Source organism: Urtica dioica, chromosome 6, assembly GCF_054948205.1.
Source record: "Urtica dioica subsp. dioica isolate 48M chromosome 6, U.dioica_male_clone48M_v1_H2, whole genome shotgun sequence".
NCBI classification, from domain to species: Eukaryota; Viridiplantae; Streptophyta; class Magnoliopsida; order Rosales; family Urticaceae; genus Urtica; species Urtica dioica.
In genome coordinates, this window is record NC_142761.1 from 44,373,008 (window position 1) to 44,399,826 (window position 26,819).

Here is a 26,819-nt window from a genome sequence, read left to right on the forward strand (position 1 = left end):
AAAAATAAGTTAGACGTGCTCAATTAGTGAAGTAATCAACGTGTGCAATAATAAAGTTTCAAAATATTTTTTGAACTTAAGATTAATTTTTTTGAAAGTGAAAAATTATTTATAATAATCGTCAAAAAATTTAATATTGATATTAAAAAAAATTTGACAACATATAACTTTGACTACTTTTTTAAAAATTTGAAACTTTGAGTATTTTGCTAAATAATTAATTTCAAATGACTATTTTGTATAATGATGTAGCTAAATAGACAATTTAAAGTTATGAATTTGTAAAATAGCAAAGATTTATTTTAATTTAGTGAAATAGCCAAAATGTGCAGTAATCTGATTTAAAAAAAAAAAAATTATCCCAAGATTAATTTTTTTGAAGATGATAAATTGCTTATAATAATCTTCAAAAAAATTTATCTTGGCTATAAAAAAAATTTGAAAACGTAAATTTGACTACTTTATTGAAAACTTGAAAAATTTATATAGCTTTTTTCTTTTATGTTTTCTAATTTTTGTAGTTGTACTGAAAAACTGTTTTGTAGTTGTTTTCAAAAAGCTGTTTGGTACAGTTTTCATTTTTGTTTTTGAGAAAGTGAAAAAACTGAAAAAAGTGTTTGCTATAGTTTTCATTTTTGTTTTTGAAAGAATGAAAAGAGAAGATGAGGAGAAAGAGGAGAGAATAGAAGAAATTTTTTTTCAAAAACACATTTTATTTGTTTTCAGTTTTCTTTACTTTTTTCCAAAACAACTTCAAAATTTTTTGAAATTTTTTTCCAAAAACTTAAACCAAACATGTTTTCAATTTTTTCAACTCAAAAACTACAAAATTGTTTTTGAGAGGAATACCAAACATGACCTTACATATTTTACTAATCAATAGTTTTAAACGACTATTTTATACTTTTTTTTTATTATAAATTGAATATAAAAACTAATACAAAAGAATATTAGTTTGAGTGACCCGGAAGCTAAAAGAAAAAAGAAAAAAAAAAGCTATATCTCAAGCTGACGTGGCACTGTTGCAACGTGTATGAGTTGACTGAGTTGTTCTCGTACTTCTTTCGCACTTTGCGACGCTCTCACCAACATAATCTCTCTCTCTCTCTCTCTCTCTCTCTCTCTCACTCCATAACCTGTTCTCGCCGAAGTTAGGGTTTTATCTCTGCTCTCTTCGAGGTTAGTGTTCTTATTTTTAGGGCTTTTCTTATGTATTATGAATGTATGATATACGCGTAAAATATAGCTCTGTAACTCTGTTATATGTGTATATGTAGGTTTTTTGTATGATTAGATTTAATTTAGATGTAAAATTGTACAATCTTATGTATACATATATCAATATATGTTTATCCGTGTGATATGATTGACCTCGTCTCATTGAGAATTTTAATAATTTTTTTTTTTTGGTTCGAAATGAGAGTTTGATTTGAGGATAACGGATTAATAAGTGAAATAGATCGGCTTTTGTAGTGAGAAAAGTGAAATCATCAACAGTCTCCAAGTTTATTATCTCAGTAAATCGCTCACGAATTTCAGGTTTTTCTTTCACTTCAATGTAACTTTTGTTATGAATCATCTATCAGAAGAAGAACAGAAAAGAAACACACTTGTAAAGCAATTGTTCAATATTGATATCGTTTGGTTAAGACAAGCCTTGCTTTTTTATGACAATGACCAGTAATAATTCATATGGGTTTGGGAGATGATCAAGAGGGGTTAGAGAGAGTAAAGTTTTATTTATTAAAATCTTGTCCTTATCAAGTAGATCTGAATTATTACTTTCAAGTCTTCATTCTCAAACAATGTTAATAATTTGTCATAACTAGTTAGTTTTAAAAAGTATATATAAGTGAAAGAGAACATAATGAAATTCCTTTTTTTTTTTTTTCTTTTTTTTTTTTAATTATCTAACATTTGATATTGATTTTTGGGGAATTCAGAAATCCATGGCCGATGATATCGACTGCGAAAAAAAGGTCGCATGGATCGAGAGAGTGAAATCCGAAGGTTCTGTTCCGCTTCTCGACTCGGAAAGCTGCTCCGCCGGAAACAATGGCTGGGCTACCCCGCCGGGGGACAAGTTCATGGTCAGAGGACCGGAATATTTCTCTCCGGCGAAGGCTAAAATCCCGGCCGGGGATTATCTCCTAAAGCCTCTCGGGTTCGATTGGATCAAGAGCTCCGCGAAGAAGATCGAGGACGTCTTGAACGACCCCGAAAACCGCGTCAGAAAAGCCGTCGAAAAGGAATTTTCCGACGGAGACGATAAACCGTTCGTGTGGGCTTTCAATTTGCAAGTCCCGAGCAAAGAAAATTACAGCGCCGTGGCGTACTTTACGACCTCGGAGCCGATCCTCGAGGGCTCGTTGATGGACCGATTTTTGAGAGGCGACGACGGGTTCAGAAACTCTAGGCTTAAGCTGATCGCGAACGTCGTGAACGGTCCGTGGATCGTGAGGAAAGCGGTCGGCGAACAAGCGATCTGCGTGATCGGACGAGCCTTGTCTTGCAAGTATCGCGCGACCGAAAACTATCTCAAAGTCGACGTGGATATCGGATCCTCCGTGGTGGCGAGCGCGATAGTCCGCCTGGCGTTCGGGTACATCGCGGCGTTGACGGTCGATCTGGCGTTTCTGATCGAGTCTCAGACGGAGTCTGAGCTACCCGAACAGGTCTTGGGCGCCGTGAGATTCTCCGGGTTGAATCCCAGCTCGGCTACGACGGTCCAGCAAATCGATCCGTGTTATAATAAAAATGATAATGATAATAATGTTAATGGTAATGATAATGATGATTCACAGTCGTCGCTGCCGACTCGTCTGTGGAAATCCATAGGGCAGGGATTTTCTCACATGCTTCATCACCAAGGCAACTCTCCTTCCGGCTCGATATCGGCTAATGGGACCGCAGATCGTCGAGAATCCGCCGATGGAAAGGTTAACGCAAACGGTGAGTTTTTTCAATGATTTAAGTTTAAAGATTACATTTCTGACATCAAGTTCTTTAACTTTCAAGTAGTTGTGGAAGGGAGATAAATAACCGGAAAATAAATGATTGCTCGTTTTTTTCATTTTATGATGAGCCGAAAAAAAAAATGAGGCTTGCATAAGTAGAGAAATGAGACCGGGTTGAATGTTCTCTCGGAATATCGCAATTCGTATAGAGTCAAGCTCGATATTCTGAGCGGACATTCTTTCCAGATTGATTTATCGACTTATGCAAGCCTTTTTTTTATAAATATTATTCGTTGATTTCTTATTTTGGCCGTGTATGCATAACTGTATTTGGAAATTACCATGTTTGCAGATTAATCATACAAATATGGTGTGTGGAGTTATGCCACACTTTGTTTGACTTTGACGTTTTGAAGCTTTGACCGTTTTGGCTCAAATGAAGCTTGTATATCCATTCCCTTCAATTAATTGCATTACTCATTGTTGGCCTCGGTAAATATATATATATATGCTGTACAGAACATGAAAGGTGATTTTGCCATATGTCATTTCTGTACATAACATGTTATTTAGGCCTCAATTCTTGTACTTCACTTGTATGTGTACACTGGAATCAATTATGCTCTTCGTATGCATATAATGGAAAGACTCAGATTCTTCAGCACCATTTAGATATGTTGCCTGAATTTTGATAAAGTTGAAAAGAGAGGGATATCATTCCTTGTGCTACAGGTTTTCATAACGTTAAATATTGCCCACCAGATCTCTTAAAACAATGATAAATAAAAAACATAAAAAAAATGGTTTCTTGATTTGTAAGAAACCGACAATGAAGAAGAAGAAATCACAAACATTTAACTGGCCTACATCCACTCTTCTTGACTGAGTTCTGGTCTTTTCACTATCAGTGGATCAAGTTTTGATCTTTGAAAACAATCTCTCAAATTACTTCACTTCCCGAATTTCTAAAAACACAACTCATTCAAGTGTTTCTCAATCGCTCGATTGGGATTCGCTCTTATCATTGTTGTACCTCCCATCTAAACCCTCACAATGGCTAATAACTTCACTCACAAGCAATCGTTGCATATGATCCAACTGTTAATACCAATAAAAAAAAATCAATTTTATTTCTAGTTCACTGCGACGACTCGAGCCAATTTAAGAAGCCTTCTTTAAAATGAAATCAACCTCAACATCATATTATCCTCGTGTAGTTGATTTCCTTTCATAACAGCACATGTATATATGCGTGTTCAAAAAGTCTGCGCAGTTTAGCGATTTCTATGTCCATTTTGCGGTAGCTACGTAATTTTTAGTTCAGACCCCGGAAATAACGCAACGCTTTTTGAACAAGCGAATATTACGCGAATGAAATCGCTACAAACCCCATATTGCCTTGGTAGAACCGGAAAAAAAAAAGGTGTGGGTTCAAAATCAAAACTGTTTCGCAACTTAGGCCGATAGACATCAAAGAAATGAGTTCATTCAGAATAAGTTGCATTATCACGAAGAAGCAAAGCCGTTATTTCATCAATTACATGTATCTTTGGATTAACCCTAACCAAATACTAACCTCAGACTAACAGCTCTTATCACGAAGAAGCAAAAGCCATCATTTCATCACTTACATGTATCTTTGGATTCACCCTAACCAAATACTAATCATTTCATCAATTACATGTATCTTTGAATTTCAGTAATGCCATAGAATCTAGCACTTGAAATGAAACAGACATCAAAATAATATATCTACACAAAAAACAAAAAGAGATCTTTTGTGCCTTAACTGAGATCTTCTTTCTTTCTTTCTTTGTTGTAAATAGGACAATGTAAGAAAGCTCAGATTCTCAACAACAATTCTGTGAGAGGCCACAAAGAATAGATATCTAACGAAACATCTAATCATCGTTTATACACACAACATAACACTGCAGAAATTGAATTTTTTTTTTGTTATTAATTTATTCAAAGAGGTAACGTACTCATCTGAGCATTTCCGGTTCCTAGAAACCGCACGGTCGGCAGAGAAGAATCATCGGAGACCGATTCGATCTGAACGAAATCGAGATCATACGCTCCAGATCGCTTCAAGCTGAAGACGAACACCGCGGCGATCCATCCGAGCATCGAGACCGCCCAGTAATTGTTCATCCCGTGGACCAGACCCCAGGCAATCGCGTACCCGACCACGATCCCCGATAAATGCCCTAGAAAGCTCGCCTGAGGGACGATAATGGACGTAAAGACCAGAGACTCGAACGGAGCGAAGCTGATCGGAAGCGAGAGGAGTCCGAAGAGCTCGAGCCTCGACGACGGCTGTTTCACGGCGAGGACGGTCATCCATCCGAACACGACGCAGGAATATCCGACGGCGGTGACTCGCCGGAAGTACTCGATCTTGAATCTCTGGACTAACACGTGGTACGACGCGATCACCAGAGCTCCGGAGAGGACGACCATGACGATCGTGTAGTGGAGATAATACTGGACTCCCATACCGGCGTGACCTAGCTTCTCCACCGCGCCGAGGCTCCACAGAGCGCTCATGTTGAAGGCGAGGTGGATCAAGCTGATGTGAGAGAAAGCGGAGGTTATGATCCTCCAATGGTGGCCTTCCATGGCGGTCTCGTAGCTCAGTCCGACCTGGGAGTAGCCGATGCTATTCTTCTGGATGTAGAACCAGACGGCGGTGCAAATCGCGATGACGAAGCTCGTCGCCGGCTTTTCCAGGATCTCGTACACCAATGGCCTCCCCATTATCACGGAATTTGCTTGGTCAGTGTTGAGAAGACAAATCCATGGAGTTCGGAAATCGGAATGTTGAAGATCAAGAAGAAGAAGAAGAAATGGGTTTGGGTTTCGGGGTTTGAAATGAAAAGGGAAATGAAATCAGAAGAGGAATCGGTGGTTCTTCTTCTGAGTGCTGACGTGTCGGCGATGGATTGGATGGGCTTCAAAATCGATTCCTTCCAGTTCTTTCTATAAAGCACCTTAACCTTCCTTTTCATTTTCAATTCAAGAGCCAATTGAATTTTTTTTTTTCTTCTTTTTTAGTTAACCAGTTTTTTTTTTTTTTTTTTTTTTTTTTTTTAGGGGTACACTACATCTTCTGAGGTGGTTAAAATAAATTGATACAAATATATTCGGATCCATAGCCAATACATAATTATAAATGTGTAAAATGGTCAATGTTTGTATCGAATTAGTAAATAGTCGAAATTTATAAAAATGTTTGAACGTTAGGTGTTAATAAAGTTTTTGAGTTTTCACCTCTGCTAATATATTACAATGTACGCATTGTCTTAAAAAGATTGGTCCTATGAGAGCCAACGACTTCGAGTTTCACGTCAACATGGCCTCCGATGAGTTCATCGAGATCGTTATGTAAAAGTGATCTATCGGGCGTATGGATGACATTAATACTTGATACTCGTTAATCCGTCTGTTATCTCGGTCTAAACGGATCGAGTAATCCCGTTTGAAAACGGGTTAACGGGTTGATGGGTAATGCTCATTAACATTTAAACTGGTACGGGTACTGGTACAAATACAGTTATAGCTTTACTCGACCAACTAACCTGTTAACCAGACCCGATACAAATTTTTAATTATTTTTTAAATAAGACAATTTTCTACTACTAACTTTATTTGTTTTGTACCTATAAATTTTAACTTGCTTTGGTGTTCTCACTATTGAGTGATTAGTTTTTTTTTAAATTTTTTATTTATGAATTGGGTAAAATTTTACGCCCGCTACCCGACCCGTGTGAGAAAACGGGTTAACGAGTAAGGGTTAACATGGAATTTTTATCGAACAGATCGAGTACCGGTTTAGGTGCACCCGTTCATACTCGTACCCGTATCCATTCCTAGTCGCGCGTGAAATACAAGGAATCGGTGGTTCTTCTTCTTCTAAGTGGTGACGTATCGGCGATGGATTGGATGAGCTTCAAAATTGATTCTCTTCCGGTTATTTCTATAAAGCACCTTAACATTCCTTTCATTTTCAATTCACGAACCAATTGATTTTTTTTCCCTTTTTTTATAGGTAACTAGCTTGTTTTTTTTATTTTATTTTATTTAACGGGTACACTACATCTTCTAAAGTTTTTAAACTGATACAAATATATTCAGATCTGTTGAGTCTTCGATTCAAATCAATCCAATCTGCGCACACGATTAATGAACACAGACGTAACTTGAATCGCAAGCAACACACGCAAACACTAACAATAACAGAAAACAAACGGAAAGGATAAGGACTCAGCGATTTTATCCCGGTTCGGTCTTGAATTGACCTACGTCCAGCCTTGGGGTTTCTTCACTATCAATGAGATCAATCGTGTCTTGGAGATGTTACAGATTACAAGTACTTCGAGAAATCTCTCAACTGTTCTTGATCTCACAGCCTTTCTCTCTCTCTCTCAATACTTTCTCTCACTACAAAAGTGTCTCTCAGAATAGAATGAAAAGTTACATCGAAGAGGCCAAGCCTAACTCTATTTAAAGACCCGGAAGAAGAAAGCTTGCACGTCACGTCATGAAGATCCAACGACCGGACGAACTGCTGCCTTAGCTCGCAGTTCGCACAACACTTTAGATCACATCTCGCTCAACATAGCTCGCCGCTCGCTCTTCGCAGCTCGCTCAACTTCTCTGCTCGCAGCTCGCTCAGCTCTGCAGCTCGTCCAGCTCTTCACTCGCTCAACTCCGCAGCTCGCTCAGCTCGCCAGCTCGCAGATCGCTTAGCTCGCAGCTAAGATTAGATCACTTCATAACAAGATCTATAACGAATTGGTAATTATAAATGTGTAAAATAGTCAACGTTTTGCATGACATTAGTAAATAGTTAAAATTTATAAAAATGTTCAAATATTAGGGGTTAATAAAGTTTTTGAGTTATTACGTCTACTAATATATTACAATGTACACATTAGCGAAAAAAATTGGTACTACAAAGAGCCAATGATTCTGAATTCCACGTCGACAAGGCCGCCAATAAGTTCTTCGAGATCTTCTACATAGAGCTCTTGATGCAAAAATGATTTTGTCGCACATAAAGCTTCCAATCGCTTCGCCTGACTTCTCCGACGTTAACCTTTTCCGGCGCCGTCTCTGCTCCGACCGACTCTCTTGACCTACAAAGTTAGTACCTAAGGTTAAATATGTGTTGATAATGCAAAATAACTATGTCATTCTTTGATAATTAAAAAAAATTAATTTAGAGAAAGATCATTCAAGAACCTCTCCGATGATTCTACGAAAAATGAATAAGTTAACAAAAAAATAGAAAAAAAAATTCCTAATATCAATATCAATGAGATTTTTAAAATACATAACAATTTAGATAGTTGAGGTTATTTAAAGATGCTAAGTTAATTTTTGCCCACCTCTCTTGATTCAAATTCCATCGAGTCACCATGACTTCTCATGATGAACTACATGGCAATGGTAACAAGAGAAAAAGAGAACTCTTTTTTGGCTTAATGCCTTAATTGTGAGACAAGTGACTAAATGAGATTTATGTGTTGAATGCACATGTTTTTGTAACCACCAAACGACTTTGGTCACGGTATTGAGAGAAATAGAGGCTATAGACTTGGCTGAATTTGTTCCAAGCATATTATGTGAATTTTGAGTTATAAGTTATCCACGTACTCGTTGAATGAATATTCGTCTGTACCTTATCACAAATAAAAAAAACTAGGGATATAAACTTGAGACTTGTAATGTAATAGAACTAATAGAGTACACGAATGAGCCAAATTCATTTCAAAATTTACAAACGGGCAAATGGCAAAAAAAAAAAGCTTTTATTTCTCTTCTAAAGACCCAAAGGTGTTTGATTCGGAAATTTCTCACGCATTTCAGAATTTCGGATGGAATTCATTTTGCAGCTAACAAGCATCATAAGAAAAATATTTTTTTTTCTTCATGTTCTTGATATTTGTTTATATAAATTAAAACCTTGCAAACATATTGTATGGTAACTAAAATTAAAATGAGTAAATTACGATTTGTCCTTGGTTAACTTCGTAGTTGCACTAGGCCTCATTTTTTTTTATTATAAATATCTATACATATTAAAACTGCTACATAATAAAACTCTACATATGTGATTACATTAGAATGGATTATTGATACGATATATTAATTTTAGAGGTGAAGATGACCTTGTAAAACAAAAAGATTATAAGAGTAATCTTGCAACAGATAACTCGGTGAAAATATAACTGATCTCCAAATTCTTGAAGAAACCAAATACTTTTCCTTCTAAATTATCAAGAAAAATAATAAATAACTTGTATATTATTTCACACCACATTCGATTTTCTTTTGTATTTTCTTTCTTGCCATCATCTTTCTAGCTTGCACTTGTGTTTGAACCGCAAAACCGATTCTTCGAATAAAGAACAAAACTCTGAACTATTGCTGAAATACCAGACAGTTCTATTGCACCACCGGAGCTTTCATGAAGAAGTACTGAGCCAAAAAAAAAAAATAATGACCCGATTTAATCAATTCCACTAACAGTAGACATCAAAAGATGTTCGACGTAGCTCGGAAAAAAATCGATATCGAAACTCACCTCAAACGACTTTCCCGATCGTTCAAACTCGAGCATGCTCAGAGCAACCTCGCAGCTCTGCGAGACAATCGGCTCTGAATCCTTGGAAAATTCCTCGAGAAGAGACACGCTTTGTTCATCTGAGGGTCAAGCAAATTTGTAATACAAGTCAAGTCACTACTATTATGAAACTGGTACGCACCGTGATCCGTGAATATTAACAAACACACCAAAACAAAAACTAATATTTAATATTTATAATAATTCTAAATCAATTATTAAAATGTCGGTCGCTAATGACTGCAGATGGAAATGCCGAGGAAATTTTCATAGTGCCGATATTCATTTTTTTGCCGGATTTCCATATTTTTAATTGGCTTTCCAAGGAAACTAAATAAATAAAATATGCAAAATTTGCAAAACGAATATGTGCTTTTCGCCCACCGAAAAATGAAAAAAATCTCCAGAAGACAAATTTCAGCAACTTTATAATCTTTGATTTAAAAAATAACCCCCCGAAAAGATTTACAGCTACCACTAATTAGTAAACTCTGACGATAAATACTTAGGTTGTTATAGCTAAATACCCAAGGTTTGTTTATAATTAGTAAAACAGCCCAAATTTACACTATGTGCAAGTACCAGGTTCCAATAAATAAATAAATAATTCAAATCAACCCTATCAATCAATTTTTCTACAATGGTTAATTGCTTATTTTTATTTGACAGTGTAAAAAACAGAAACCATTGGCTATATTTTTGTTTAATTGTTTCAAATACAATCATTATTAATATTATGAGAAATTGCCCCATTTGTCACAAATTTTATAATTCTTTCCCACATTCCACCAAAAGACTAATTTTTCCCAAAATGCCACCATCTATGTCAACAATGTTGATATCTATTTTTGCACTTCACTATGAGAATGTTCACATAGATGTCAACAATGTTGACATCTCGGTGGCATTTTGGGAAAAATTAGTCTTTTGGTGGAAAGTGTGAAAAAATTATAAAATTGGTGGCAAATGAAGCAATTTCTCTAATATTATTTCCTCCTAATTAGGGAGGAGATAAAAAAAAAATCATCTGAACAAACAACCTTGAACCTAAACCGAAAGAGAAACAGAAGCAAAATTGTTGTACCTGCGATGGAGCCGAGAGCCTCGGCGGCTTCGTGCCTCACCATTGGGTGCTCTTTCACGTCTCTGAGTATCTCCGACAGAGCTTCCGAGGCCGCTTTGTTTTGCAATTGACCCAACACATAAGCGACCTATAAACGCCACACACACACTCTTTAACAAACAAACAAACAAACAAAAACAAAAACAAAACAAAAAAAAAACTATCATGGTCCTCAAAAAATAAACGGACCTCGTGTTTCAAAAGAGCGCTTTTGGAGGCTAGGGAGTCGATTATGGCGGTCACGGCCTCGTCGCTGCCATTGTTTCTGAGGGCGAAAAGAGCGGAGTATCGCTCGTACATTCTCTCTCCTTCGTCCAGAAGAACGTCCCTGAAAACAAGTGCAAATAAATCGAAAACTATTTACATTTTTATTGATGAAAAAAATTTCCGCACTAGTCGAAGTAGAATTATACACCATTCTCGACTAATCCATCTTAGTTTTCAAAGCCTTCTTTATTCAACACTTTATCATTTATAATTTATTCATGAATTATTACTACCACTAGCGGAGCCATCAAAAGACCAGTGGGGCATATTTTCAAAGCCTTCAATACTAATCTTGACCTCTAAGTTTTATCATTTGGCCCAAATTTATGTGAATTTGTCATATATGCCCCTGAATACTTGTTTAAACCAATTCTCAGACTAGTCCATCTTAATTTTTATAGCCTTCTAAATTTGCCACCTAATCATTTATTCATGAATTATTACTACCACTGGCGGAGGCCATCTAACCACCAGAGAGGCATATTTTCAAAGACTTCAATGATAATAGTTACCCCAAATTTGTATCAAATTATATATCTTTGGCCCAAAATTGTATGATTTTGTCATATATGCCTCCCGACACTTTTTTTCTCAGACTAAACCATCTTAATTCCCAAAGCCTTCTATGTTCACCACCTAATCATTCATTCATGAATTATTCCAAGGACCAGAGGGGCATATATTCAAGGCTTCAATCACAAATTTTTTACCCCAATTTTTTTTTTTTATCAAATTCTAGCCCAAAATTATAAGATTTTTTCATATACGCCCCATGAATACTTTTTTCCCCAAATTTACCCCTCTCAACTGAGCTGAGTAGAGCTCTGTTGAAAAGAAAAGCAAACCTGAGTTGGGAGAGCGAAGAAGAAGACGAAGCTGCGGCGGCGGGGTCGACGGAGAGAAAAGGCGAGCTGGATTCTCCGGCGGAATGGTCCGAGAGACTTCGAATCCGATGGAGAGCGAGCTCGCAGGTCTCTCGGACCTCCTGAGCTGGATCGGAAGCCAGGCTCGTCTCCAACAGAGCTTCGTTCCCCTCCACAGCAATCGCTCCCAGCGCCTCCGCAGCCTAATTCACCAAATTCAACTTTTCAATTAGGAATTAGGGTTTCGAAGAGACAGAGAGAGAGAGAGAAAGAGAATCGGACCTCGTGACGGACGATTGGGTGGAGAGAGAGGTCGGCGAGGGCGGCGGCGAGGGCTGGGACGGCGGCGGAGTCTTGCATTTGGCCGAGAGCGAAGGCTGCCTCGTGCGCTAGAAGGTTCGACGGGTCTCTCATCGCTGATCGATTCAGAGACGTTAGAGATGAGAGAGAGAGAGAGAGATTGGGGAGAGAGAGAGATTTACCTTTAATAAGGGCGTTGAGAGGAGACGAGCCTTTAAGGTTGCGGAGAGAGAAGAGAGCTCTGAATCGGTCGGAGATCGGCTGAGTCTCGTCGACCAGTCTCCGGCAGAGAAACGACTCCATCTCCGCCGTGGCCTCCATATTCTCTCGCTTCTTCTTCCTTTGCAATCAATAACCAAAGTTTGAGCTTTTAAACACTTTAAACTTAAAAGAGAGGCCCAATGTCAAAAAGTTTGATGCTTTAACGAGTCAGCCATTTTTTAAAAGTATATATAATATTACCGTTTTACCCTTTTTTTTACTTATTGTTTAGTAACTTTTTGTTTTAGAGATTTAAGACCCCAAATGTTAGTAAAATTGATTAAATGCATAACAAAGACGATTGTAGCTTCGAAGTTGAATGTTAACAAATCTATAATTTGCTGGTACGTGTCTGGATTTAATGGAATTTCTATAAATTTGTTGGCGTACATCTAGGAGACTCACTAATACATTTATCATACTTATATTTCGGGTAATTTTATGAAAATCTTATGTTTTATTAATATTTGGGTCGATTCTCCCTTTTGTTTAGTGAGGTGTCTATCTATTGTATAGTTATAGGATTCTACTCAAACAATTTATTCAAATGCATTTCAAACGATCTAATTATAAAACTTAACATGCAATATCTTGATAGAGCTAGATTCATAGTATAGTATTATCTTCATCCCGAATTTTCCTTCCAAAAATTCATATATTCGAAGTAAATGTTGACCAATTAAATTTTATAGGCATTACAAATGTCTTAAGATGTTCTTTTTCACGAGACAATCCACATTCGGCATTATGATTATGTTATTCGGGAACACATTTAAATGTAAACAATCATATGACGCGAACAATCATTATACGACTCTTTATTAGTTTTAGTGATTGGAGACCATCTAGCTTGGTTAAGAGAGCACTTGTTTGGGTTTGTTATGATTTAAAATGAATCACATTGAACTATTGACCCTACTTATTCGGATTAGTGTTCCCCGTGAAGTGTTTCTAGACAGCATGATTGCATGCATACATTACTAAGTAACTTAGTGCAACATGAAAATTTCCGTAAGAGGAATTAAAAAAAAAAAAGGTCAACTAATCGAAATAATCGACATAAGAAAATAGAGAGTTTCATTATCATAATTAGTTTTGTTTTTTGTATGTTGGAAACATTAGTGAATAGTTGTGCAAATTATTTATTATCACTTCTTATTTGTTGTACTTCTTTTAATTTAGGGGAGGGAGACTTTTTAGGCGGCTCGATTATTCCACCAGATGGTGGCAGCAGGTTTTCGGCATCAAATCAACTTATATTTAATGAATATGCATGAACTTCTTAGCCATCCGACGTACAAATTTCAAAAAAAGATAAATGCATATTCTCGTAGTTTGAGTTGTTCGCAGTATATATGGACTCTACTTAATTTAATGAATTGAGTAGCGAACATGTATTGTTTATTTACATTTAAAAAAAAAAAAACAAAGCATGATGTAGTTTATTCTAAACAAAACAAATCAATTGATGAATATCGAATCGATCATGAGCGAAGTGGTCAACGAAGTACATATTATAGCAATTAGCGCTTGGAGTACAATGAAATGAGTAGAACAAAGTGTCACTTCGGGAAACATGGGTGTTAAAAATCTGAAAAATCCGGCGTTGAACGACTTTGGCCTTCCATGTTGGATCACTGAGGCACTTCAACTTTCCTGCTCGACCAGTCGATTTTGCAACAAGTCAACTTTATCACACAAACTAATGCTCTCAGTTTATCATAACTTTTGCCTCGTTGACTTTTAAAATGAGCACAACGTGAGCTCAGTTCATAGATCTGATCAACCTCCTCGAGCGGATAAAAATATTGAACAAAATCAACCATCTTCCCTTCTATCTCGTCGTTTCAGCTATGTTCATAATTATTAGCTGTATAGCTTTAATAAATTTGAATCTTAAACTATTTCGCAATAATTTATGTCTTTATTCATGTCGCAACGAAAAATATATTTTGTAATTTGTGTCTAATAAAAAAACGAAAACTATTTTAACGTATAATTGTTTACATTTGGTGTAGCATGTGGGAGAAAAAATTGAATCTCTTACCTTGTCCCTTTATTGACCGTACGATCGTTACCGTACGGGTACACAAATCATACATTCCATACACAATACAATCTCTATTTACAATTGAATTGGACACTCACTCTCATCTCCGGCATTGCTTCACCCTCGCCGACGACGCCGATCACGTTTCTAAACGACTCGTCGTTTCTCTATTTGTTTCCTTAACTCCTTCTCTGGCTCGATCTGAGAAATCTTCCGATTCTTCTTCAGCTTCGATTTCATGGTTAGATCTAAATTTGTTCTCTCTATCTCTCTCTCTCAAGTGATATTAAGTTCCTGAAATCTATCTCTGTCTTCTTCAGTGTTGTTAGAGATCCGAGTCTCGCGTAGTCTTCAAGCACGATGACCGAAGTGGAAAGTGCCAAAGAGGTACGATCGTTTCGAATTTCGGTGCGCTTGTTTCAATTCAATGCGTGTGAGATTCGACTGAAACTAATTGGAGACTTTGTGAATTATTTTTTTTTTTTTTTTTTGGATCGCAGGGCTTTTCCTACCAAGAGACTAGCGATAATTTGCAGAATGCTCTCTTCGATTTGGGTGCATTTGTTGGGGATTTGAACGTTGAGGAAGATAATAGCAGGTATGTTTGATCGATTAGTCTAGAGGCTTCTTGTTCGCTAATTGGTGCTTGAAATGATATATGATCGATTAGTCTAGATTTGCTAATTGAGCTTTGCCTCCGAAAGAAATAACAAAGATAGGAATTTGCAATTGATTGGCATATAAGAACTAGTTGACTTGTGTGCCTTGTTGATGTTTACCGGTGAAATTGGGAGATCTTGAGATGATTGATTGATCACTCAGTGGATTTCTCGTATTACTTCTTCGCGGCTCAGCTAGTTGTCTGTTGCTAAGATAAATACTGTTTTTTTATAAGGAAGAAGATGAAGAACAAAAAATGAGAAAGTTGCAAGAGAGAAAAACTGGAAACCAAGAAAGGAAAAAAAAAGTGAGATTAATATTGTATTCATTGTTGCTGCTTTGTCGGTATAACTTTTTTTTTTTACCTTACTTTCAGTGATGATATATCGCTGGAGGGACTTCAGCAAGAGTTGGAAGAATGCAAAAACGACGATGTGGGTATTATTTCATCATTTAGGCTTTTTGCAATGTTCATCGTCTGTTTCACATTCCACTGATTACGCTTTGTTTCGATTTTCAATGTGTTACCATCCATGATTGGATCAATGTACAACAATACCGATATATTGATTCATACCCAGATGGAGAGCTTGTGAAGAGAACGAGTTTTACTCGTAAACGATTTCATGGAACTCGTTTTCATGGACTTTGTATTTTGAATAGTTTCAATTCACATATTTGGATAAAAAATATGATTTACGTATGACCACCACATCAAGCCTGGAAGTCTGGTGTTTGCGTTTCTTTGATTTGTGATTACATTCATTTTCTGCTATTTAATTTTATCTTTTAAATGTTCCGGGATTGAATGCCATACTGATTCCTGTCATTAATTAGGTGGTTGAGAACATATTATCTAAAGGCACAAAACTACGTGAATATGCAAAGGGAGTGGAGAATAATATTCGGCAAGTGGAACTGGACTCAATACAGGTCTGTGGTTATTTCGTAAGACTATTTTTGCCTAAAATCTAATATTAATGGTTCGAACGTTTTGAGTTCCGTAACAAGTTCATTCTTGAAATTTACTTCATTGTATTGGCAGAGTTGAGGGAAATAACCGAGACATATAATTGATAGAGCTGTAAAGTTACAGTACAAATATAGAAACCTATAGTCTTAGGGAATGAAAGAATTGTGGAGTTTCTGTTAGTAGAAATGTGGGAACATTTTTGTTTACATATCAGCTACATGTTAGCATGTTATGGCCAAAGAGATGAAAACATTGCATCATATATTTTTGTTTGTATCTAGTTGGTTCTAGTCAGTTAAAAATATATCAAGTTTAGCATTTTTTTTCCCTCGCCGTTATGATGATTTCTCTTTCTCTTCCATCTATGATTTTGAAATTCTCTTCTTTCTCCTTTTTTTTTTTATTATTATACATAATCACCAATCTATACCGTAGTCTAGTTTGCAAACGTAATATGTGTGTAATTAGTCTATAATAGTTTATAACATATTTAGGGGGTTTACTCATCTCTATTCTCTCATGTGCCAGTTATAATTCAACTGTTTCATTTGCAGGATTATATAAAAGAAAGTGACAATTTGGTTTCTTTACATGACCAAATTCGTGATTGTGATAGCATCTTGACACAGATGGAAACACTTTTGACTGGATTTCAGGTAGTTTAGCCGTTGCTAGCTCTTCGCAATTCTTATTTCTGTATTATATCAGCTTTGCGTTGCCTTGTTGAAGTTGCAGCTTTTATCAAGATAACTAATATTATTGAGTTCATTGCAGACTGAGATTGGTTCTATAAGTGCAGATATAAAAATACTCCAGGAGAAATCTATGGACATGGGGTTGAAGCTAAAGAATCGCAAGGTACGATCGTTTTATGGACCATAATGTGTGGGTTTTTTTATTATTATTTTTTTAATATATTATCTGCAAGGTTGAAATCAGAAACCTGCACAAATGCATCTTTATGTACTCAACTTCTTGAATTTTTCCATGCCTGTTATCATGTTGTTTTGGGGTTAAAAGTAATCGTCTTCCCCTACTTAGAAACTAAACCATGTTTTGCATTCCCTCTATTTTTTTAATAATAAAAAGGAAACTTGAAGTAGAAAACAAATTTCGACCCGTGATCAAGTAAACATGTTACAGGTTTAAGAAAAATTAGAGTGTTCAAATGGGTGATATATTTCAAAATTATAATGCAATTATCATCTTAAGTTACGCATACGAGTAAATATTTCATATGAGTTAGATTGCTATTTCCCCGTTCCCGTGTGTTTCTAGTTCCTCTTATGCTATTTATATGGTGTATTGCATTGGTCAAACAGGTAGCAGAGTCAAAATTGGCAACCTTTGTTGAGGACATCATAGTCCCTCCAAGGATGGTGGATATTATCATTGATGGAGAGGTAAGCATATCTGTACTGTACCCACTTAAGTGCACACACCGCTTAGTAATGTATAATATATGTGACATATCTGAACCATCTCCGTGCTTTAGCTTTTATTAAAATGTACCGGCTTATCTTGGAAATTAGAAGTCTACATGGAATTAAAGTGGTTACCTGATTTATTAGTCATTGGAAATTATGGAACAAATGACCAGTTTTTATTTCCAATTTAGATGGCATACAGATTCATTCCATAGCTCCGATCTCTTGCTGATCTCCTTCGCATGGAATTAGTTTTTATTCGATGATTGACTTTCTTTTCTTTTGTTGCTATTGACATGCAATGTTTCAATTCTGTTCAGGTCAATGATGAGTATATGAGAACTCTTGAAACTCTGAGTAAGAAACTGAAGTTTGTAGAAGTGGATCCCATGGTCAATATGTCAAAAGCTCTGAAAGATGTTCAACCTGAACTTGAAAAGCTTCGGCAAAAAGCAGTTTCAAAGGTTGTTAATTAGAGTTGATTATGCACCGGATGATATCAACAAGTCATCGCTAACAGATTTGAAATTCAGTTTTATTTCATTGACATATTATGTTAAATTTGTTGAAATAATTGTCTGCAGCGTATGTTTCTATTGCTTTGTTTTTTTAATAATGATTGCCATGTCGTTTAAACTTTTTTTTGTTGGCTAGTTCTGTGGCGATAGATTTGTTATTTTAGGCAGTACGGATATTCTGAATCCCAATTTTTTTAGAACTTTTGTGTGAATCATTCATATTGTGCATATAGTATGGACCCGGAAATCAAGCCATTTCGGTGATTGAATGAAACTTAAAAATGGCTGTTTATAATCTCATTGGCAAAATTCTTTCTATCTTCCAGGTGTTCGACTTCACTGTTCAGAAGCTTTACGCACTGAGGAAACCTAAAACTAACATCCAGATACTTCAGCAGAACGTTCTCTTAAAATACAAGTAAATTTTCTTCTTGTTTATTCTGTTTCCTTCTACATTAGTTATTCAGTATAATCTAATCTCAGCTATAGATGTAGGCAGTTCCTCTTTGAACTTATGCTTGTATTATCTTCTTAGCGAAGGGCTTTATTGCGGTCGTTATAACCACACAAAAAAGTTTTTTTTTTCTTGTCCCTCGAGTTTGAAATACATGGAGTTTCTCCCTCTCTTTTTTTTTTCTCCCGGAAACGAGACTAACATATTTAGAAACTGGAATTAAAATATCGTTATTAAGATGACTCAACTATATCCACACACTTCAACAACCCACTGTATATTTGCTAATTCCACCTATGTGCCACCATTATCTCTTGTGAAGTGCTTTATAAATAAGAACTATGATGGCTCATAAAATTGTAGACCAATTGATCACTCTTATCCTCATAATTTTTTTTATGTATCAATAAAATTTAGGTCTCAAACGCTTAGATCAAGATTGATTTATTTGTTTTTTTTTCAATGCAAATTCATGAAAAACGTAGATATATTGTTACATTCCTCAAAGAACACGGGAAGGAGGTGTACATTGAGGTCCGTGCTGCGTACATTGACACAATGAACAAGGTCAACATCTACTCCATAGTTGGCATATATGATTTAGCAACAAATAATTTTGAATTCGGCACAACTCATGGTGAAGAAACTTGACAATTTATTGAAGTGTATATACGGCTGAATGTTCTTCTGCAGGTTCTAAGTGCGCATTTTCGGGCTTATATCCAGGCTCTGGAGAAACTACAGTTGGATATTGCCACTTCAAGCGACCTGATTGGTGTAGACACAAGAAGTTCTGGTCTTTTTTCCAGAGGAAGAGAACCATTGAAGAATCGGTCTGCTGTTTTTGCCCTTGGGGACAGAATAAAAATTCTTAAGGTTCGACCCCCATAGCTCTCGAATTTTTGTGCTGAAAAAACATAAAAGAACCAATCGAATTGTTCATGTTGCTTCAGGAAATTGAGGAACCGGCGTTAATTCCACATATAGCTGAAGCAAGCTCCACCAAGTATCCTTATGAAGTTCTCTTCAGAAGCTTACACAAGCTGCTTATGGATACTGCTACTTCTGAGTACCATACATCTTTACCTTCGCCTTAATATTTTGCTAAAAAAAATAAAAAATGAACTCTTTAAGATTATCATTCAAATCTACAGGTTTCACTTTTGTGGTGATTTCTTCAGTGAGGAGTCTATATTTTATGATATATTTTCAGGTGAATTTGACCGAATATCTAATTTTATTACAAAGTAGCTAGATTCGCTAAATGCAAGACAATATATGTATATATATATATATATATATATATATGTATGTATATATATATAAGCATTCCTGCTACCATTTATTTGTGGAACATCAGAAAACTAAATTGATAATCGAAATTTATTTTCTGATATCAGGTCCATTTTCTGTCATCGATGAACATTTCGGTTCAATACTTCCAAATTGTTACGATGCTATAGGCGTAATGCTTATGATTCGCATTGTACACCAGCATCAGGTAATCTCTAAAAAAACCCATTCCAAATGTTTAGTTTATCGTTGATTTATTCTATGGTGAAGTGATTGCAAGCTTATTCCTACAGTTTGTTGTTGTTCCAATATGCAAAATTTATGGTCCATTCCTATTATTTTTATTTTCCTCGTGCAAAATATTTTGTGTTACCCGATTTGATCTTAAATCTTGTTGGAGGTACTGTCAACAATTGTATAGCTTGTAATAGAAAGTTGAGTTTTCACAGAATTGTGTGGACATGTTTCTTCATTACCAAATTCTTTTGGTTCACCTAGTAATGGCTTCTTCTCTGAGAATGTTTGAGTCTGACATGCCGTGTGTATTTATGCTGCTAAGGATGATTTCGTCGTTATAATAACTTAAAAAAATGGGCCCACTTCTCGTTATCGTCACAGTGCTTACTTCGCTAACATTCGTTTCTTTATAGCTCATTATGTCACGGCGCCGAATTCCATGCTTGGATTCCTTTCTAGACAAGGTATTGCTCTAATTAATTTTTTTTTTCTTTCTTATATACTAACAGCATCGCTTTTTTTTTTTAATTGATAAACGGCGACAGCTGAGAGAAAGCAAATTCATGTTCCATATTCCTTTTACTATCTGTTTGATCTTCGATAGCTGTGCATCATTTACTGCTTTTCACCCACAATATGTGAAACATAGTCATGTGTATTTGTGTTAAAAATCGAAAACACTGAATCGCGAAAAAGAAGTCGGTTGATCAGTAGGAGTTAAGCAGTTACAACTGCTAGAACAGTATTTTTTTTTCTTTTTTTTTTTATAAATCGGCCTTTACAAAGAAAGAAACGCAGTCTTATATAAATCGAAACCGTTGGCTATAAATGTAAACTAGGGGTCTTTTAACTATATAGCCATTTGACTTATAGTGTTTTGTATAATAGTCAACCTTTTGTAAATTCTATGTAAATAGTCACCTCAACTTATATACGGCACTCAAAAAGACAAAAAAAAAAACCCTAAATGGCGGGAATGTTTTTGGGTATTTTTGTCTTTTTTAGTACAGTCAATAAGTTGAGGTGGCTATTTACAAAAAGTTGGCTATTTAGCAATTCTTAGACTTTCGGTGGCCTATTTGGTTAATTTTTTGAAGAAAAAAATTAATAAACATGTGTATCTGTGATTGGGAAGGTCAACATTGTGCTGTGGCCGCGTTTCAAAATGGTGTTTGACATGCATCTCGGGAGCCTCCGCAACGCAAACATCAGAACTTTGTGGGAAGATGATATTCACCCTCATTATGTCATGCGTCGTTACGCCGAATTCACTGCCTCGTTGATTCACCTCAACGTCGAGTACGGAGATGGACAGGTACTAGACATTTTTTAACTAAAAACTTTTAGTCTGATTCAAAGCCGCTGTTGCTGAAATTTTTTCGATCTATGTTTTTTTGCCAGCTTGATCTGAACTTGGAGCGATTACGGATGGCTATCGATGATTTGCTTATCAAGCTCGCCAAAACGTTTCCGAAACAAAAATCTCAGACCGTGTTTTTGATTAACAACTACGACATGACAATCGCAGTGCTGAAGGTAAAGAATCTAACATACGTTTTTGACAAATAATCCAGAATTACCTCGAAGATCAAATTCTAGCAGGGTTTTTTTTTCGTTTGTTTTCTATTTCAACGCTTTTGTTAATCTTTACGCTTGTTTGCAATTCAGGAAGCCGGCCCTGAAGGTGGAAAAATTCAAATGCACTTCGAGGAATTACTGAAGAGCAACACGGCACTATTTGTGGTAAGTTATTATCCCTATTTTTTCATTATTATTTTTTGTATCACAGCCATTTCCATTAATGATCACTTTTAAACTCTCTTTTCCAAAAAAAACGTTTCACTTATAAACGAGTATGCATTGTGTTCTTTCTGTGCAGGAGGAATTGCTTCTCGAGCATTTCAATGACCTGATCAAATTCGTCAAAACACGAGCTTGTAAGTTAGCTTTTTCACTATTTCGCCTTTTCACACAATGAATCCCAATTCACACACTGATTATATAATCAGCGGAGGACCCGAGCGCCGGCGCCGAGAGACCCGTGACCGTTTCCGAGGTCGAACCGCTCGTGAAAGACTTTGCGAGCCGATGGAAAGTCGCGATCGAGCTCATGCACAAAGACGTCATAACGTCTTTTAGCAACTTCTTGTGTGGAATGGAAATTCTCAGAGCCGCTCTGACACAGCTCTTGCTCTATTACACCAGACTCTCCGATTGCATTAAGAAGATCGTTGGCGGGTCCGCGTTGAACAAGGACTTGGTCTCAATATCTTCGATCATGTACGAAATTCGCAAGTACTCGAGGACCTTCTAACTGACTCTCGAAACCCCACTACACTTGTTTGTTGTGATACCGAAATTGTGTATCGTCCGATTTTTTTGACGAGAAAAGTTTTTGCAGTGATTTCATTCTATTTAATGTAAGAGTTTATGACAAGGGAAATGGTACATCATAGTTTCGAAAGTGAAAGGATTGACTGAATGTCATGTTTAATACAAGCGTACAAAATTATTTTACACAAATCTTACAACATTGCTTGTGAAAAAGGGCCTCAAAGAGCTTGATCACACAGATCCTGCACGGAAAAGGAAAAAAAAGAGTTCAGATTCCCTGATTACTTTCGGAGTCCTCATCTAAATCTATTATTGTCTCTGTATTGCAATGTGATGTTAAACAAATTATCGACTCACAGTGACATTGTGGAAGAGGTTTCCAGTCCAATTTCGACATGTCGAGATTTTCATGATTTCCGTTTTCAAACATGATCTGCGAAAAAAAAAAAAAAAAAAAAAAAAAAAAAAAACCAAGCCATTATTGTAACTTCTTTTTTTCCCTTCCAATAAGCATCTTAAAATCAAGAATTGCCAATAAATATCCATTTACCCGGTGTTTTTTCGAATACTTATCGAAACGTTCAATGATCCCGAATGATCTGAGGATTATAAGAAAGAGAAACACCCATCAGGGTTGCATAATTTATCACTTCCCAAATACATTTTTGTTCAAGGAAAAAAATATACACTTAAAAAAAAAAAAAAAAAAAAAAAAAAAAAAAACAGGATTTACAGAAATGTCATTGTGCACAATATTTCAATTTTTGCGCATACTGAACTAGAAACATTTGCACGAGTACTTTCGATACAATTTTAGTACACGACGCTAGATCCTAAAAAACTACATTTTAGCAGGGTCTGATAATACAATGGCTAAAATATTCCTTTATAAGCATAAAAATGAAAGGAGAGACTAGTTCTAGATAAATATTGCAGCATTGGTATATACTTTTTTATCAATTAATTAAACAAAAATTAATGCACATTTAAAAGTGAGCTTTAGAAAGAGAACATACCTACACTGATAACGAGTTATCAGGACTACTTGGCCAATGCAATTACCCACACAATTTATTTCCTTCTGACCATGCAAATGACTTCCTGTAAAAAGGCAAGTCGTCAAAAAAAAAAAAAAAAAAGGAATCTCCATTCTGGTTTTTTTTTTTTAAATGGGCTGCAGCACAACATACCAGTATGCAAATCTCCATTCTGATGAACCTATTCCCAAAAAAAAAAAAAAAAAAAAAAAAAACACTCATTAGATATAAGGAAACTAATTTGCATATGCGATCGTATAACAACTAAACGCATGATCATAAAAACTCAGGATAATTAAATATTACAAACGGAAATTTTATCGACGCGTGTCTAGGTGAACCAATCTCTCCGACTACACAAGTCATACTAAAAAAAAAACTGTAGCTACTATAGTTACAATATTAATTTGCCATTCCGGGTCTAATGCGCAAACACAGAATAACTATATGCAAGCTTGAAAACGATAGTAGAATAGCATAGAAAAAGCATACATCTTTTCGGGCCAAAAGGGCATTAAATTTTGGCGAGGACGAGACTGCCACTTGGCACGCAACGACTTTCAAAGCAGCCTCAGACAACATCTTCGGTTTACTCGGTCGAACTCCGAGTTTTCTTCTGCAGCCCGAAGCACCGCAATGGCAATCTTGATCCGCACCGAATTGAACAAACCTACACAAACCACTTATCAAATTCCAAACCAGAATTGCAAAATAACTACTAATTTGAAAAACATTTCAGTAGTGTGTGTGTTACGTAACCTATAGAACAAACTTCAAATTCCAAACCAGAATTCTAAAAAAATAATAATGCAATTCAAAACATTTCAGTATTGTTTATGTTATAAGCAAAAGTTGAACAAACCTATGCGAATACTTATTAGCAAGACCACACTCCAAAAGCAAACTTAAAATTCCAAACTAGAATTGTGAAAGAACAAAAAAAAAAATCGTACTGATAGTCGTAAGTCAAGTGCTCGCCCTTCATTATGTCGCGTGTTGCAAATATGCCGATCCTCGTTTCACCGTCGATTATCCTAAAAAAAAAATTAAAATAAATAAATAAAAACTATTAGTTTACAGTGTTAATCTTAATTTACGGGTACTCGAGTCTTGATAGTTTTTTTTTTTTATCGGTTACCATTTTTGCATCTCGGTGTTGGGACAGCAACTATGATTTATATATCTGGATTTATTTCCTTTGTACGTCGCGTCGATAACCATATCTCTGTTGATCTCGCACAAGTAAAAATTTGTTTCCCCTCGGTGCTTCATATTCCAAAGTCTGTCTCCGCACATTTCGTCGTCGATAACTTGAACAAAAGAAGACCCAAAAACATAAGCAATCGAAACTAAATGATATAATCAAAGGGCTGCGTTGTTATTTACCTTCTCCAACGTATTCTATTACAAACTCTCCGTACTTTATATCTTCATCGGCCACAATGCCAGAACCACATTTTTCAGTCTACAATAAAATAAGCACACCAGTCGATTAAAGAAAAATGTAACGATGTCACATCACGATATATCGTATGAGATTATTAATTTTGTTTTTACCTGCACGAGTTTCATTTTCTTTACAGGCCGATTCTGAAATGCTTTGTTCTGACACGATTCTCCACATTTACAGTTTGAAGAGCAGCTCGAAAAAAGCATTCTTGAATACGAAATACGAGCGAAAATTAGCACACCAAAAAAAAAAAAAAAGTTTATGAATTCCTAAAATTAACAAATTCCACAAATGGATGGAAGTAAACTAATTAACCGACTCAAATCTCCTTAATCTAGTATTTATTCTTTTGTATTTCCTTGGAAAAGGACCAGAAATAGCACACATGAAAAGTTTTGATGAAACTCCAAACCGCCATTTTTCTTTAGCTCAAATCATTTATCATCATAAAAAAAAATTCAATAAAATATTCATAACATATTAAACTAAAAAAAAAAATATATATATATATATATATATATATATCTTAAACCTTATAATGATTCTTTTCTAATTCCTTGCAAAAAGGACCAGAAAACACACAAGAAAAATGTTGATGAAACCCTCTAAAAAGGCATTTTCCTATAACTTAACTCACTTATCATCATAAAAAATAAAAATAAAAAAAAAAGTTAAGTTTATTCTTCTTGCTTTACCCGCAATGGCAATCTCGATTGCAGACATCGGACGATCCCGGCGAAGCCGAGCAAGAACAGAATATTCCGTCATCTTCGATCTTTCTCTTGATCCTTTTCACCAGATAGATATCTTCAAATCGTCAAACGACCAAAACAAACAGTACAACCACGTATAATTACCAAAATAGCCCCCGAATCGTTGCAGGTTTCGAACAATGAAAAAAAAGGATACTGCGCTTGATGAAGGTGTACGGCAAAGGCCTTGCTTTGCAAAACCACTCTGGGAGTTCGAAGTCAACGGGATTTCCAATCTCCTTCGCCAACTTGTTGAACAATTTCCCGATGTGATTCTGCTCGGAATTCTAGGGACGATATTGAAATTATAAAAAAATAAGCGGAGCGAAAAACAAAAAAAAACCAACGAATTTGCAGAGCGAGAGGATTTTCGGAACCAACCTTCTTCATGGCAGGCATTGCGTTGAGAAAGAAAAAAAAAAGGTTCAAGAAGCCACGGACTTGGTTCAACAAAGAGACATTTTTTTTTTTAAGTCGAGTTATCTAGATTCTTGAGTAATTTCAAGAATTGGCAAAGAATGGGCTGTAATTATGGAGAGCGAGAGAGAGTTTGGTAAAACTGAAAGAGTGGAAGTGAAAGAAGATAGTTTGAGTTTGAATTGAAGTGGAAAAAAAAAAGGAGATCTGAGCGATAACTAACTTATCGCTCCTATTAGTCGTGAATCCGCGACATTGGGTATTATTTCAAATAGCTATGTGTCAAATGTTTATGATTTAAAATATATTTCAATAGCTATGTGTCAAATGTTTATGATTTAAAATATATTTATTTTACAAAAATACTCTTTTACACCATACTTTTCAATATTCTAACTTATCTTACTAGGCCGATGCGCGTCGCCTTCCACCTCATCGTCCTTGTGGGCCAGAGGGATCTCTCGCGCCTTCTTCGCCACAGAGCTCAGAGTCGTGGCGAAAGAGGAACGAGAGGTAATGTGGGTCCCATCTTTTGGGATCATAGTGGTCCAAGGTGTGTTTGGGTCGTTCCTGTGGTCGACGCTTTCATTCGCTCCCATGTGGCTCGAGTTTATTTAGGTTTCCGTGATTTGGGTGATATTTAGGTTTCCTTGCTCTCATTCTTTCAATTTGGCCGTCGTTCACGGCACGCAGTCATGGTTACCACTCGTTCGCTGCAGTTTACTGCATGCTGCTAGAGCTCATCGTCGCGTCATTGCTCTCATTTCACTCTTCTCTTATCTTTTTAAGTTCAGATATTAATGAAAAAATAAGGT

At 36.0% G+C, this 26,819-nt stretch overlaps 5 protein-coding genes across 6 annotated transcripts; 2 read left to right on the plus strand and 3 right to left on the minus strand.

Moving 5' to 3' along the window:
• Positions 1-1,050: 1,050 nt before the first annotated feature.
• Positions 1,051-3,854, plus strand: LOC149394522 (ENHANCED DISEASE RESISTANCE-like protein (DUF1336)). Of its 2 annotated transcripts, none has more exons than XM_089616561.1 (3): positions 1,051-1,179; positions 1,944-2,952; positions 3,310-3,853. In XM_089616561.1, exons 2-3 carry the CDS (start codon positions 1,950-1,952, stop codon positions 3,312-3,314), a joined length of 1,008 nt encoding a protein of 335 aa, XP_089472687.1. In that variant the 5' UTR covers positions 1,051-1,179; positions 1,944-1,949; the 3' UTR covers positions 3,315-3,853. The 2 variants fall into 2 exon arrangements, with proteins under 2 accessions (XP_089472687.1, XP_089472688.1); XM_089616562.1 differs by lacking the exon at positions 1,051-1,179 and adding an exon at positions 1,418-1,539 and having other exon boundaries at positions 3,310-3,854.
• Positions 3,855-4,593: 739 nt separating this feature from the next.
• On the minus strand, positions 4,594-5,964 carry RBL13 (RHOMBOID-like protein 13). Its single transcript, XM_089616460.1, has one exon. It carries the CDS (start codon positions 5,715-5,717, stop codon positions 4,926-4,928), a length of 792 nt encoding a protein of 263 aa, XP_089472586.1. The 5' UTR covers positions 5,718-5,964; the 3' UTR covers positions 4,594-4,925.
• Positions 5,965-9,139: 3,175 nt separating this feature from the next.
• LOC149394524 (ARM repeat superfamily protein) lies at positions 9,140-12,510 on the minus strand. The gene is made up of 7 exons (XM_089616318.1): positions 12,324-12,510; positions 12,124-12,257; positions 11,824-12,044; positions 10,901-11,039; positions 10,673-10,799; positions 9,550-9,668; positions 9,140-9,443 (listed from the first exon to the last, which is right to left on the minus strand). The coding sequence occupies exons 1-7, from the start codon at positions 12,460-12,462 to the stop codon at positions 9,411-9,413; spliced, it is 912 nt and encodes a 303-aa protein (XP_089472444.1). The 5' UTR covers positions 12,463-12,510; the 3' UTR covers positions 9,140-9,410.
• Positions 12,511-14,516: 2,006 nt separating this feature from the next.
• LOC149394525 (vacuolar protein sorting-associated protein 52 A-like) lies at positions 14,517-22,537 on the plus strand. Its single transcript, XM_089616985.1, has 21 exons — positions 14,517-14,693; positions 14,773-14,839; positions 14,953-15,050; positions 15,489-15,546; positions 15,950-16,045; positions 16,640-16,741; positions 16,860-16,943; positions 17,408-17,488; positions 17,833-17,976; positions 18,357-18,448; positions 18,970-19,051; positions 19,178-19,360; positions 19,438-19,553; positions 19,639-19,697; positions 19,885-19,985; positions 20,428-20,478; positions 21,150-21,329; positions 21,416-21,550; positions 21,683-21,757; positions 21,894-21,951; positions 22,024-22,537. Exons 2-21 carry the CDS (start codon positions 14,813-14,815, stop codon positions 22,326-22,328), a joined length of 2,127 nt encoding a protein of 708 aa, XP_089473111.1. The 5' UTR covers positions 14,517-14,693; positions 14,773-14,812; the 3' UTR covers positions 22,329-22,537.
• Positions 22,436-26,222, minus strand: ASHH3 (histone-lysine N-methyltransferase ASHH3). The gene is made up of 13 exons (XM_089616987.1): positions 25,969-26,222; positions 25,745-25,874; positions 25,531-25,642; positions 24,943-25,042; positions 24,772-24,850; positions 24,524-24,695; positions 24,339-24,419; positions 23,878-24,055; positions 23,539-23,566; positions 23,365-23,449; positions 22,899-22,947; positions 22,706-22,781; positions 22,436-22,590 (listed from the first exon to the last, which is right to left on the minus strand). Coding segments are annotated over exons 1-13 (1,110 nt in total). The 5' UTR covers positions 25,987-26,222; the 3' UTR covers positions 22,436-22,588.
• Between the last annotated feature and the right edge of the window lie 597 nt (positions 26,223-26,819).

What these genes read in the sequence shown, in the direction of transcription:
- LOC149394522 (XM_089616561.1), top strand. Translation starts at nt 1,950, where the DNA reads ATGGCCGATGATATCGACTGCGAAAAAAAGGTCGCATGGATCGAGAGA.
- RBL13 (XM_089616460.1), bottom strand. Translation starts at nt 5,717, where the DNA reads ATGGGGAGGCCATTGGTGTACGAGATCCTGGAAAAGCCGGCGACGAGC.
- LOC149394524 (XM_089616318.1), bottom strand. Translation starts at nt 12,462, where the DNA reads ATGGAGGCCACGGCGGAGATGGAGTCGTTTCTCTGCCGGAGACTGGTC. An exon ending in GCGCTCTTTTGAAACACGAG is followed by an intron (nt 10,800 to 10,900) that starts GTCCGTTTATTT and finishes TGGCGTTTATAG; the next exon opens with GTCGCTTATGTGTTGGGTCA. An exon ending in GATCGGGAAAGTCGTTTGAG is followed by an intron (nt 9,444 to 9,549) that starts GTGAGTTTCGAT and finishes TTTTTGGCTCAG; the next exon opens with TACTTCTTCATGAAAGCTCC.
- LOC149394525 (XM_089616985.1), top strand. Translation starts at nt 14,813, where the DNA reads ATGACCGAAGTGGAAAGTGCCAAAGAG. An exon ending in AAGAATGCAAAAACGACGAT is followed by an intron (nt 15,547 to 15,949) that starts GTGGGTATTATT and finishes GTCATTAATTAG; the next exon opens with GTGGTTGAGAACATATTATC. An exon ending in GCATTGTACACCAGCATCAG is followed by an intron (nt 19,986 to 20,427) that starts GTAATCTCTAAA and finishes GTTTCTTTATAG; the next exon opens with CTCATTATGTCACGGCGCCG.
- ASHH3 (XM_089616987.1), bottom strand. An exon ending in AATAGAATACGTTGGAGAAG is followed by an intron (nt 24,696 to 24,771) that starts GTAAATAACAAC and finishes CTTTTGTTCAAG; the next exon opens with TTATCGACGACGAAATGTGC. An exon ending in AGTATTCGAAAAAACACCGG is followed by an intron (nt 22,782 to 22,898) that starts GTAAATGGATAT and finishes TTTTTTTCGCAG; the next exon opens with ATCATGTTTGAAAACGGAAA.